The sequence below is a fragment of the Cariama cristata genome, unplaced genomic scaffold (assembly GCF_000690535.1).
Source record: "Cariama cristata isolate BGI_N322 unplaced genomic scaffold, ASM69053v1 scaffold16568, whole genome shotgun sequence".
Taxonomy (NCBI): Eukaryota; Metazoa; Chordata; class Aves; order Cariamiformes; family Cariamidae; genus Cariama; species Cariama cristata.
The window spans coordinates 48,539-62,860 of record NW_009630817.1 but is presented as its reverse complement, the minus strand read 5'-3'; the positions used below and the strand labels follow the sequence as shown (position 1 = coordinate 62,860).

Genomic DNA, 14,322 nt, shown 5'->3' with positions numbered 1-14,322 from the left:
GAAATACTGTCCTAGATGGTGTCTGAATGCTGCAGTTCCTTTCATGTATTTGAAACTCTTGTGTGTGTTTGTAAGACTTGCCGACTTTCATTGTCTAGTTTTCTGGTAGTGTTCGCATTTTTTTAGTCATCGTGATTATTGGGGTGGGTTTTTTTGGTTTTTTTTTCGGTCCCTGGACACTGTAAAAATGTGGAGACTTGTAATTATTGTGGATGTGAACTTTCAATATAACCTTTCAATAAAATATTAAGTAATTACAATGTTTTATACCTATATGGGATTATTCACAAGTTAGGTATTTTTTCTGAAAATTCCTGTATGTGTCAAAAAAAAATTCAAAACCTTTAGCTGCCTGGGGTAGTTTAAGCACAAAATCCTGAATAACCTGAAATTATTTTTGTTTTCAGTGAATGTGTTTGCTTTAAAAAATGTGTAATTTTACTTATCTAAACCACCCTTCCCCTCCCAACAATAAAAACCCAAAGAAACAACAAAAAATGAAGCCAAAGAACAGTTGAAAAAACCTTCGTGAGATTGCAGATATTTCCGTGGTTTATTTTTCGTTTCTACAGACTTTCAAAAGGAATTTGTTGCCCTTCTTTAAAGGCTTGCTATCTAAGTTGAAGGAGGGGAGAATTTTGAGGATCAGATTGCTGTCTGTCTCTTTTGTTGTAACTTCACCGATGTCAATGAGTTTGTAACTTTACAGATTAAATGGGAACTTGAATGTTACATCTCTAAACAAAAAGGAAATGGGAGGACAATGTTCAGTTGAGTGGCAGAATTCAAGAATATTTTGTGCTGAAGAGTTGTGTTCAAGAAATCAAAATAGCCCTACCAAATTGGATAGAAAACCTCAAACTATTCCATTTTAAAGTAGAAGATGGAAAGTTGGGACAAGATAATAGTTGAAAAACCTACAGGCAAAAGTGATGAAGAGTTCCTCAAATCAGTGAGAATTATTTAAATATGTTGGAAGAAAGCCTGGAGAAATATTGATAGGTCTGCTGGACTTGAAGGGAGAGGAAGAAGAAATAAGCAAGCAAAGGCAGCCACTGCAGATAAAGTTGTTTCTTTGCATACAACTCCATCAAGTCATTTGTTGAGTTGCTTCCAGGTCTCTTTGGGTAGTATAAGTGATGACTTATGAGAGGTCGAGAAACTTTCAAAACCAAAACAAAACAGAAAAAAACAACCACGGATAAATTGGTAGATTAACTGACAGTAGGACAGCATGCTGAGGTGATATTTCTGGGAAAAGATTGGTGGTAATAAGTACTTTTATTACTCATCTGGAAAAAGTTTTGATAATGAACAGATGTATGCAGATGACACAGTCCTTTTAGATGAGCTAGCAGGGGGAACTTGCTCTTTGTCTTGCTAATTGGATAACAGCCAGTGCAATAAATTCTGCCTTTTAAATATACCAGTGCAGATTTGTCTCAGGATATGTTAGAACTTTAAAGTTATGATATGTGATGGAAATTAAAAATCAGTTGTATATGTGAACTTGTTTAAAACCAGTAGAAAACAAAAAAAAACCCAAAGAAAACCCCAAACTGAACAAACTGGGGGCATTAGAATGTCAACTTCTTCAAGCTGTTGTCACAGAACAAATTATCTGTAATAGTCTTTTGAAATTTAAAGCAATTTTTTTAAAAGGAATTATCAGAATTGTAGAATATCTCAAGTTGGAAAGGACCCACAAGGATCATCGAGTCCAACTCCCACCTTTAGTAGAAAGACTAAGTTCAGAGGTGAATCTTGAGCACAGTTCTGTTGCGTGACGGTGCTAACAAGGCAAGGGTTGATTCTTTTCAGTAGATTTACAATTGCACTTACTATTGCAAAATGTTTGAGATTGGTATCTTTACATTCTTGACCTATTGTAACACTGTCAAAATGTTATGAACTTACTAGCAATAATAACTGTACAGGTCAATATAAATGGCTTATCTTTCAGTAACCCATCTTTGCTGTTAATCATGTGATTATTCTTTCCATTATGTATCTTTTCACTGCGTTTATTACTTTATTACTTTACATCTTAAGTGCATTATACTTCGCTTTGAACAGCAAAGGTCATCATTCCAGAGGGAAGCTTGTAATAGTGGTGGCTGTTAAACCACTGGTAACAGTTTGGGTTTTTTTTGTTGTTGTTGTTTGTTTGTTTTTCTGTTCTGGTGCTTTATTTTTTTCAAATGCTCCTAGTGTTAATATGTGAGGTGTCTGTCATTTTATTCTAAAATAGTTTGAATGTCATTTTTACTGTGTGTAGTACTGTGTATATGATTTAATCAGTGGTCTCTACTAAGAACTGTCGAGGTGAACACAATAGAATTACATGTTAAATGTCACATATATTTCCCTTCGTTAGGATTAAAACTCCTGTATCAATTATTGTTTGTCCAGAAGGTCTGTGGACTAAATCTCCACTTATCCCTGCCTGCATTTAGGCCTCTGTTGCTAATTCTAGCTGTGCTTTGCTAGGAGCTTGTGCGGCACATGGGTGTAACAGCACGTCGTTGGCATTTGTTACTCTGTTGGATCAACAGTCATTGCTAACTGTCAGTGAAGAAAGTGCCTTTTTGCTTGAACAGTGATAGGAATCTTTATGTTTTTGCTTAATGCTAGAAATGTAATTTTATTGCTAGGAGTACGCTGAACAACAAGTTGTCCATCAGCCAGCAATGTGCCTTTGTGGCCAAGAAGGCCAATGGTACCTTGGGGTGCATCAGGAAGAGTGTGGGCAGCAGGTCGAGGGAGGTTATCCTCCCCCTCTACTCTGCCCTGGTGAGGCCACATCTGAAGTGCTGTGTCCGGTTCTGGGCTCCCCAGTTCAAGACAGACAAGGAACTACTGGAGAGAGTTCAGTGAAGGGCAATGAAGATGATTGGGGGACTGGAGCATCTGCTTTATGAGGAAAGGCTGAGCGAGCTGGGTATGTTCAGCCTGGAGAAGAGAAACTGAGAGGGGATCTCATCAATGCTTATAAATACCTTAAGGGCAGGTGCCAAGAGGATCAGGCCAGACTCTTTTCAGTGATGCCCAGCGACAGGTTAAGGGTCAATGGGCACAAACTGAAAATCAGGAAGTTCAATCTGCGTATGAGGGAGAACTTCTGTACTAACTTCTGTACTTTGAGGGCAGCAGAGCCCTGGGACAGGCTGCCCAGAGAGGCTGTGGAGCCTCCTTCTCTGGAGATATTCAGAACTCGCCTGGGCACGATGCTGTGCAGCCTGCTGTAGGTGACCCTGCTTTGGCAGGGGGGTTGGACTGGATGATCTCCAGAGGTCCCTTCCAACCCCCACCATTCTGTGATTCTGTTTTTTTTTTAACATTTGATACTATGAGGTTTATCAAATTTTGTGAAAGGTGGAAAACCTGTTTCCTTTCAGTTTTGATGATCTAGCTTTCTGAATTGCTCAGATCGTTGGTTGGTTGGTTGGTTTGTTTGGGTTTTTTTAGATGCTATTTCCAAACATTTTTCTTTTGATAATTCATTATTAAAGTCAACTAAAAAATAAGTAACTTTAATGAACATTTTTTCCCCCTAAATTGGTAACAGCTTCTTCAATATTTTAGCTTAAACCAAAAATGTGTTTTAGCCAAGATATGGGAGAAGCGGTCATCCGTTGGATGGCTAGATGCATCTGGAGTATTTATTCAATGAACATATCTTCAGTAAATGGTTTTTATAACACACAGTTTCAGAAGAGTGTTGGTGGTAAATTAAGAGGATGAAATTTACTTGACAACTTTTGCATTTCTGTAGCCTTTAATTCAGTGCAATATTGAGACACATGCTCTGTTTTAGTGTGTTTATTCAAGCCTCTTTCCTGTTAGAAGTATGTGAGGTATGAGACAGGCAGTGAAAATGAAGTAACTAAGACTGCGTGGGCCACTGGATGCACAAGTTTGATTTGAGTGGTTCCTTCTTGATTTCTGTAGTTCACGTTGCGCTTGTCACTGAGATTAGTAAAGAGCAGCATTTACAGCACTTACCACCCCACCTCACCCCCCTGCCCCCCCTGCAAAAAAAAAAAGGAAAATATAATTGGATGAGTGAAAATTCGTGCGTGACTGAGAAACCATTTCTTTCTTTCCAAGGAGAAAGAGTAAAAATTGGTATTGGCTGCTTCAACAGAAGTAATATTTCACACAGAAAGACAATTAAGCTTTTCAAACATTTTGAATGCTACATTCAGGTTCCAGTTAGGGATTTTATCAAACTTGAGGGATAGTGAGAATCTCCTTGAATCATGTATCTGAAAGATGTCTGTTGGAACCAGACCTGTTTGTAATTCCACACAAAAAGCATGAGCACACTAGAAGATCTTCATAAACTTCTATGTTTGCAGGTGGGAGGAGGAAGCTGGTGATTTTTAGGGTGCTTCTTACAATTAAATTTACTATCTACATTGAAGCAGATCATAAACCAACTTCTTTATCTTTAAACACAAGAGACATTTGGTAACTTTATTTTTCACTGTTACAAAGTTTTGCAAAAAGCTTTGTTGTAACAATATTGTAGTTATATTTGTGTATTGTATATATGTTATATTGTAGCTTATATTTGGGTTTTCTTTTAAGCAACAGTTGCCTAACGCTGGCTGTGTGAGCATTGCCGTCAGCCCTACTGTGAGAGCTGAACTAATACCAATAGCTGTGGGAAATGTTTAGAGAAAATTACAAGTGGCGTGGAGGCAAAAAATTACTACAAGTAAGAGTTTGGGAGAACACAGGGACTGGAGAAATGTAGGGTAAAATGAAAGATGCACGCAAAAAACAAATCTCAGGTTTCCTGCTTCACTCGGCACCCATGGAACGAAGTGACTGAAACAGCTTAGTTTTGCTTTAAAATGGGACAGAGTTCTTTTAGAATAGAAAAGATGAATTTGACAAGAAATGGAAGCAAAAATGAGGAATAAGTTCCTGTCAGATAAGCGTTTTGTTTTTATTCCTGGAGATTTGGGACTAGCTTTATAATTCTCCAGTGATTGCTTTGCAAGCTTCTTGGAAGGAAACAGTAGTTGGAAGCTAAATCATAGACTGTTTTGAAATAGAGAGGGAGCTTAACTTTTATGCAGAGAAATATGTGAGCCAAAATGAGGAAGTAGAAGGGGAAGACGGAATTGAAAGCCAGCATTCCAGGCTAGTTAACGAAAGGGAGTGCTGAGAGCTAGGGGGAGAGGCACGCTGGTAAGTGCATGGCATAATTAACAAATGGGACTAAACATTTGGATTAAGTAGTTTCTATATGCTTTCTTTTATTACAAAAATGCATCTACATTTTTTTTTCAGCTAGCACAGCTCATGTCACGTATCAAGATTTAAAAAAGCCTACAATTTAAGCATTAAATAAATATACATGTTTCTGAAGTAGGTATTTTCAACAAACATACCAAGCAAAATGTGGATTTAGGACCCTAACTCTTGCTCTTAATATCTCCTTCTGTGACTTTTATTGCCTGCCATAAAAGAATGATTCATGAATTCCCTCTTCCTTCTCGTTGTCCTTTGTGAATTATAAAGAAGTCACTTTGCTGTGGTTCTTAACTGCTGCATAGTTGATGAAAATAATTGGTAAAGGCAAATAGTTTTCCCAGAACACTGGAGCTGAGTAGGACTCTGAAACTAAGCTTTGCTTACCTGCAGAGAGACAGGTCAATGTTTATTACCAAACAGGAGGTATACGTTTTGACACCACATAAACAGAAGTTACTAGTCCTCAGTTGCAGCTGTGTGTTTTCAACAGCTACTGCAGAGCTAGCTGTTAAGAGTAGCTAAAGATAAGATTAAAAGTCATCAGTTCAAAGTTCAGAAGAGATCATTGCTTTCAAGGACAGAAGCAGCTGAATTTGTTAGCCACTGCTTTATACCAGAAGCACTGCACTTACACTGACAATTAATCTTGTATCACAAGTGAGGTAGGTGAGGCTAATTACAGGGTAGTAGAGTGCCATTTTTCCTATCTGAGTTCATATACTGGGTTCGCACAGGTGCCCACTGAAAATATCAAGCTGTTGTAGCATACATCTTAAAGAAAATGCCCAGGTCTCTTCTTGTAATTCTTGTATTAGGCAGATAATGAAAAGAGTTTTGTAAATGTTTAAGTGTTTGAATTAAAGCAAACTATTCAGTACTGAAATAATTTTTCATTAAAATTGTAATAAACAGTTTTTGCATAATTTTGCCTGGGTTCTGCTTTTCTTCAGCATGTGAGAAGAATTTAAAAATGAGGGTTTGAACAAGTTAAACCAACTTTCAAGGTCAGTCAGTCTTCTTATGAAGTTATAGATAAAATCTCAGGAAGTTCCCTCTCCCTTCTTCCCGTGTTTCAAACACAGACTGAGGCGTCTGGTGCCTCTACTATGTTAACAGTGTGCATAATCTCTCATTTCAATTTTTTCCCCTTTTCTGAGTATGTATTTCTGCCTATGCTTGTAGGAAAACCGATGAAGAACTTTCACTCCCTTTCACTTTGGAAAATGTCATTGAACTGAATCTGGTTCTAGAAGAAAATAATAGCTTATTATTTCTGTCAATAGACCTAGTTCTAAATAGTGTGTTGCTGTCATATGTAAATCTTCAGCAATGATACTGAATGCATTTGAAATATTGCATACAGAAGTTCAAAATTTCCCATTATGGTCCGGTAGTCTCTGAGAATTGTACTGCTTTGCCACCCCCCCCCCCCCCCCCCGCAAGTGTAAATCCATAATTAGAGGAAAACCTGGAAAAAATCATAGAGAAAATGGCACAATATATATAATCTTAAGCAGGACAAACATATTTTTAGAGAGCATGAATCTTTTTTCCTACTTGAAAAATCTGTCTGCATATGGTTCTTGACAGTGTGAAATTTGTGTTATATAGGTAAAATTCTGCCTTTTCATTTTCAAGTAAATTCTCACTGCTAGTAGACAAGTTACTTGATTATTTTATTTTTGTCATCTCTTAGTGTTGTCTTAGGTCTTTTAGCATACGTTTCTAAATCTTATTAGGAAAAGCAAATTTTAAAACTACATCTGAAGAATTATGAGTGCAAAGGGAAATAGTAATCCTACCAAATTTCCTAAGCAATTCTCTGATAAAACTAAATGCAGTTAAGAGAGGAGAAGGTGAGCTTGGCTTTTCACAGCAACTTTATATATGTCTGTTCTAAACATGCAGTGCTGTCATTTCTACTAAGAATTTCCGAAAGAACAAAATCCTCTCTCAAGATTGATAAACAGCAATAGATAAAATAACGAGTGATGTGCTCAATGGGGTGCAGTTTAAATAGAGAAAATCTAATGGGAAGTAGCTACATTAGTAGCAGATGGATTTACTTCCTGAATCTTGATCCTAGCTTACTTAAAATTTGTCTTCCAGATTCTTAGTCTGATAAGAAAGGTGGATAAAGCAATTTATTTGCTTGGCTTCAGTGCTGTGATGATGTGTTTTGTTTAAACTTGCTATTGTTATTTGACTTTTATCTAGGCTATTTTTATGATTCCTACAAATCCCCCTCCAACCTTCCGGAAGCCAGAGCTCTGGTCTGATGAATTCACAGATTTTGTGAAGAAATGCTTAGTGAAAAATCCTGAACAAAGAGCTACAGCAACACAGCTGCTACAGGTCAGTATTTAAGTTACTGAGGAAATGCAAGTTTTATGGCTTTTTTCCTCTAGTCTCAAACCAGAACTGTTGTGAAAATTTCTAAAGGCAAATCTCGTTTTAACTGTTATCATGCCTTATTTCTTTTCCGCTTTGTGGTCTTTTCTCTATAAGCTCCAGTATCTCTACTCCTATTTTATTTCTCCTTTACCGCTTCTAAAAATTAATTGCTCTTTATATAGCCTAGGGCTGGTTCTTGCTATTAAAATTGGATCCTTGCTTTGTGGTTAGAGGTCCTCAATAGATCTCAGGATTTAGGCAAGTGTTAAGTAAAGGACATGAGCCCAGGTTACCCCTCAGTGTGGACCACCCATGGAGTATATTCAATCTTTCCTTCTGGCCATGTCAAATTAAGCAGACAGGTTGCTCTGTGTTCTAGAAGGGTCTGATGCAGATGGACAGTATAATGAGTTTGTTCTTGGGCTGAGTTATCCCCAGTGGGCATTTTTAAATTTGAGCCACAGTTGGTGGTGTGGACCTATGGAGCCAGGGCAGGGTGTGCCAGGCTTTCACCTGCTCGCTGGCCTGAGCTTCTAGTAGCTGCAGAAATTTAACAGTTGCATCTTTTTGGTACTGAGATAGAAATAAAGCAGAGAAGTTTCAAAGAACTACAAAAATCAAATAGGAGGGACTGATCTATCAGGAAAGATTTAGTCTTTGTGAAATGGACATAATTTAACAGGGACCACACATTTTAGTGCATGAGGGAGAGAGAAAACATGAAGAAAGTTTTCTCCTTTGGCCCTGTATTTGTGTTATCCATTGCCTTTAGGGCTATCATAATAAGCGTACAAGTAACTAAGGAAAAACAAAGAACAAAGGTAGTGAAGGGGCAGGGGCAGGGGGCGAGATTTCTAGAAAAATTATAATGGGTTATATGATTGAAATGGAATCTAAAATTTCCTCTAAATAAGCTTGCTTTGATAATGAGACAGAAGTGAAAAATTTTGCTAGGTCCTGTGCTCCTTTTACTTTCCTGATTTCTAATTCATTAAACTTCTGGATAATTTAGTGTTCTTTTATGCTTTTCACTCCTATTGGTAAATATTATTCTTTATTTTCTTTGTTCATCAGTCTGCATAAGAATCTAATCTTCTGAAATTTAATCTGCAAGACATTTGTGCTAGATTTATTCTGTCTGTAGCTGGCAAGGACCTCTTCTAAAATTTAACATCCACTGAACTACGCCTCAAGGAGAATGTAAAAATTTTGCAAAGTAGTTTCTGGTAATAGATCATCAAATTCATAAGTCATGTTATGAATACTTTATTTTCCATGCTGTGAGAACACCTAAATGTAGATGGCAAGGAGAGTAAAAATTGAAAGTTATAGATTTTCATGTGATGTATGAATCAATACTTGAGACCTTAAAGATTTGAAGTTCCTATGGTTAGCTGGAAAGAGACTTGCATTAATGTGTGCAAGTAAGGGGGAAAAAAAAAAAAAATTCTTCAGCGTTCCTCTGTCCATGTGCTTACTGGCCAGAAAACCACATGCTGTGTCCTGCACAAGTACGTGCTGCCTTTTCCCCCGGCTGGGATTTGGAGCATGTGTGATGGAGCTGGAGGTGCTGTTGGGTATGTGTGAGTGGGAATGAAAGTACTGCTTTTGGGAAAAGATCATGGAGGAAAAAGGAAAGTAATTGGATTGATATATCAAGGGAGAAGATAGATAACAGGTTTTAGACACTAGACTTCATCAATTCTGGTTTTGTTGAACAATTTATTAGTATTTAATAATACATTTCTGAGGTGCTTAGAGGTACCTTTTGTCTAAATTGTATTTGCATATAATGATGCAAAATTCGGAATTTTTCTAACAGCAGATGTTTACTAGACAGCAAAATGGATGTAAATGATACCGTGCACATGTTATTTTAAGGGAAGAAGTGATGTTTTAAATGGCTTTGAATTAAAAATTAATTTTCTTGATAAAAGTGAAGTATTTTTCTTGCTCGTTCCACATTTCAGCACCATAGATCAAGAAATGTTCTATGACATATAAAGTTCAGGTTTGTTGAAGTAGGCAGCCATAGTTGCTCTGCTTACAGCTACTAATTTATGCTGTCAGTTTGTTAAGATTAATTAAATTCTGTAACTGAATATCTGAAAAAGTTTGTTTTTCTATGTCAGACAATCACTACTCTATTTATTTACTACTTACTGCATGTTTCCTTTGGAAAATTATATCCTTAACTATAAAACAGTTGTTGTATGATTACATTTCCCAAGGCTTGCTGTTATTAAAAATAGTTAAAGTAAAATTTTAGTTATGAAGCAGCTAAAAGATACTGTGCGTTGTGTTAGTATAGATTTTAATTATTGTGTAATGTAAAATGCTATTTATCACTGAAATCTGTGGTATTGAATAATACTTGTAATTACATCTGAAGCATAACTAATGTAACGATGTTATGTAATTTAGTGTGGGTATTTTTGTCGTGTCCCCCCCCCCAGCATACGTTTATTAAGAATGCCAAGCCGGTTTCAATTTTAAGGGACCTGATCACTGAAGCTATGGAGATAAAGGCAAAGCGACATGAGGAACAGCAGAGAGAGCTAGAAGAGGAGGAAGAAAATTCGGTGTGTACCTTATTTTTCCTATAACTATATGTACTTCATAGATAAGTTGCTGGTTTTCCCCTACTTCCTGTACTTGTGTTCAAATACTTTTTTTTACTAGGTTTCTACCTGTTTTTTAGTCTGGGAGGGCTAAGTATTCCACTCTTATTTATGATGAGTAATGCTTCTGTGAGTAATGCCGTATGAGCCAGCTGTCAGCACTATTCCATGAAATGTCCTAGTAAAAAGTTTTCCTAGGAGGTGGGAAAAGAAACCATGTCAACATCAGCTATTCAGACTAACATAATTAAAAAAAAAAAACAACAAACAACCAAAACTATTAAGGTTCCACTTTCACATATGGGCTTCTAGACAAGTGGTTTAATTTTCAGTTCAAGGCATTTAGCTTTTTTTTTTTTTTGTAAAGTCTAATACACAGAACAGTTAGCTATGATGCACAGTAAGTAGTGATTACAATATGGTTTGAATCAAGTTGTGCCTATAAAGTGAAAATGGTGACAGCATTTCATTCTTCAGATGATGTTGTCAGCATATGTTTGAGGAGAGAAGCAGGTCGTGTGGTAAATAGGTTGCGTTTAGAATTGTTTGGCAATGTTAGGAACAAGTCAGTGTTCCTGGCATTATTACTCTCCCTACATGATTTATTTTAGGGCAGTCTTGAGCAATGGAGCAGTATGTGCTTCAAAGTGTATTGCCACACATACAATGAGAACCAAGGTCATTCAGGAATAACACGCAAAGAAGATGGGAGACTGGAATGTTAGTAGAAATCTTACAGCTTTGTGCAAACAGAAAAGAGCAGTGCAGTAATAGTCTACCCTTTCCCAAACTGTAGAGTACTTGTTATGTGTTACAGGGTGTTAGGTGATGATCTATATACAGGAATACTTTTCAAGCAGATTCTGTGGAGTGTTTTGTATCCCAACAGGAAGTATGGTCTTTTGTTTGCTGGGTGTTTTTCTATTCTAAGAGCATGTTCTAAGAGTATTGATTGCTTGTGTTTATAAAGATGGTTTACTCTGGATTATATTTGCTTACTCAGTAATAAAACAGGCAGGGAAGGTTGGGGTTATTTTTTTTACATTAGGAAATGTTGCCTATGTGGACAGGTGTGACTTGACATGTCGAGTTGGTGTTTGTGACTTGATATATTGAATAATTGATCTCTGAAGAGACTGATTTATTACCAGCATAAAAACCTAATGTCTTTACTAGCATGCTTTCCTCCCTACTGATGCCTTCTGAACTGCAGACCTCAAACACTTGGGTGTTGTTGATGTCTTTTTCATTAAGCCAAAATTATGTATGACATCTCATTACTTGGTCTGAGGCTCAGATGGGGAATCAGATTGCCAGGCATGGACGAAAGAGTCTGTGCCAGCTCAGTATGTGGTGTACGCCTTCCCTCTTCCACTGCTGGGTGGAAGGGTACAGCACAGGTTTGGTCCACCTCAACTGAAGAACCATTTAGGAACTTGCTCATGCTTCTTGCATGGATACTAAAGTCAGAATGTAACACTGCGCTTCCCCCTACTCCCAGATTATTCAGTGTTTTTTAATATGAGGGAACCTCAAATCCGAGATTGGGACAGGAATCTGTTATTTGCAGTAGATGGCAGTTTTACAGTGTTCTTTTGTGGTGCAGTCAGGGAGCAGGTTATGAGTTAAAAAGACAGCGAGACTCTGCTTGTTACTAAGTGTAAAATATAGGTGCCTTGAATCTGAAAATAACAGAAGTATCTTTGGTTAGCAGGGCTGAGAGAACAGAACCACAGAACAGCTGTGGTTTGAAAGGACCTCTGGAGGTCATGTGGTCCTACCCCCCTGCTCAAGCAGGGTCAGTGAGAGCTGGCTGCCCAGGGCCATGTCCACATGGCTTTTGAATGTCTCCAAGGATGGAGATTCCACAACCTTCCTTGGCAACCTATTCCAGTGCTCGGTCACCCTCACAATAAAAAAGCGTTTCCTGATGTTCAGAGGGAACCTCCTGTGTTTTCAGTGTGTACCCGTTGCCTCTGGTCCTGTCACTGGGCACCACTGAGAAGGGCCTGGCTCTGTCCTCTTTGGACCTTCCCGTCAGGTGTTTGTACACATTGAGAAGGTCCACCCTGAGCTTTCTCTTTTCCAGACTGCACAGTCCCAGCTCTCTCAGCCTCTCCTCAGAGAAGTGATGCTCCAGTCCCTTAGTCATCTTTCTGTCCCTTTGTTGGACTCTCTCCGGTATGCCCATGTCTCTGCTGTAGTGGGGAGCCCAGAAGTGGACCCAACACTCCAGATGTGGCCTCACCAGTGCTGAGCAGAGGGGAAGGATCACCTCCCTCCACCTGCTGGCAATGCTTCTCCTAATGCAGCCCAGGATACCATGAGGCACCTTTGCTGCTAGATTGCATTGCACTTAAAAATAAATGCAGTTGTAGCCTATGGAAATGCTAAATCTGTCATTTTTTACTTATACTACCAGAATTTTAGGGCTATTATCATGTACCAGTGCACAAACATCAACAAACTCAGAACCAGAAGTCAACCCCCGCTTGAAGAATTTGCTCTCAAATATAAGGCAGAAGATCAGAGTGGATGACAGAGAGGCACAGGCAGAGGAGACAGAAGATTAGTCAGTATGGGAAGCTCCATATTAGTGTACCTTCCTCAATTTTTTTTCAGGCTCATGATACAGAGGAGTTTTAAAGGACAATAATGACAGTATTGCAGAGGGCTAGAGGCAGCCCTGCCGGTAGTAGCAGAGGTCTTGAGAAAAGAATAAAGAGGTTTGAAAACTCTGCCAATTTGAAGCAGAGCTGGCTTCTCAGTACAGAATGAAGTGATAGAATAGGAGGTGGCAATGAAAGGGGGCTTGTGAATGAGACTAGTTGGCTCAGAAGAGAATGGTAGCATAGAAAAGTAAAAAGATGACCATGACCTCAGCATAATGAAAGACAGAAGGGGAGAAGTTGGAAAATGAACCTTCGTAGTTGTCTTACCTCAAGTGGAGGAATCACTAGATGAGACTTTAAGATGCCAAATAGGCAAGAAGGATGAGAGAGTCTGGATAAAAAGTTTAGCAATATGGATGTTTTGCAAAGAAGGCTATGTTTGTTAGGGCAAGCCCTTTGTACTGCTGTACTTGTAAAAGACTTCAGAATTATTTAAAAAAAATAATAAAATACATTGAACATGCACATTATGCTGTATAGTATCCATGGAGTTAATTATTGAATTTCTTTTAGAAATAGTTTTTTTATCCTTAGTAATTTGGTGTCTTGTAATCCTTTTTAGTTTTCTATGGTGATGCTGACTTACAGACTATAACTGATTAACTAAAAGTAATAAATAATGCCAAATGATGTTTGCAGGGGATGTTAAGAGTGATAGATCCTGGATATTGAGTACATAATATATTACATTTGGACATAATTACATAAGCCCCTGCGGTTGCATTTTTGAGCTAAGTAGTTTACTTCCTCAGCAATGTAAGCTGGTTGCCTCTATGAGTCTGTTTTAATACAAAATAAATTTTGTCAAGGATGGACTTAAAGTGACATTGAAGGTAGGCTGAATACAAAGCACAAAAGAGATTAATGCAAAATATCCCTTAATATTTTAGAGCCTAAGACAAGAAGTTTAAGAGTGCAAGTGGGTGGCTACTGCATATTGCTAAGGGGCGGTAACTGCTTGAACTACACATTCTAACTCTGCTTAACAGGTTATTGTAACTGTTTTTCTTTGAGGAATACACAGGAAGATTAATCCTTACAATCTTAAGTCTGTCTTGTTTGCTGTGAGAGAGGTCCGGTAGTAGACTAGGCTGCACAAATAGTCTGTAGTCAAATTCATTGTGGGCTAAGGTAAGTCAGGCTGTCTTATATTTGCTACAGACCTGTGTGTGCGTTTGAAGCAACAGTCATTCAGAAGATGTTTGCAGTACCATGGTAAGGTGATTGAGAGTTTAACTGTATTTCTCCAGCAAAGGCCAGCTTTGCTCATGGCAGAGAAAATGGATATTTTTTTAAAATAGTTTGTGTCATTCTTGTAAACTTCAGTAGGGGGAAAGAATAGATCTCTTTTGAGTTTGGGGGAAGTT

General features: G+C 38.0%; 1 protein-coding gene across 1 annotated transcript in view; it reads left to right on the top strand.

Moving 5' to 3' along the window:
- Window positions 1-7,485: 7,485 nt before the first annotated feature.
- The window catches only part of LOC104165945 (serine/threonine-protein kinase 3), a gene marked incomplete at both ends in the record, with an annotated part of 25,239 nt that continues 18,402 nt past the window's right edge, over window positions 7,486-14,322 (top strand). Inside the window, 2 exons of the mRNA XM_009705723.1 lie at window positions 7,486-7,623; window positions 10,119-10,244. Of these exons, the coding sequence (XP_009704025.1) occupies window positions 7,486-7,623; window positions 10,119-10,244 (264 nt within the window). The remainder of the gene's footprint in view (window positions 7,624-10,118; window positions 10,245-14,322) is intronic.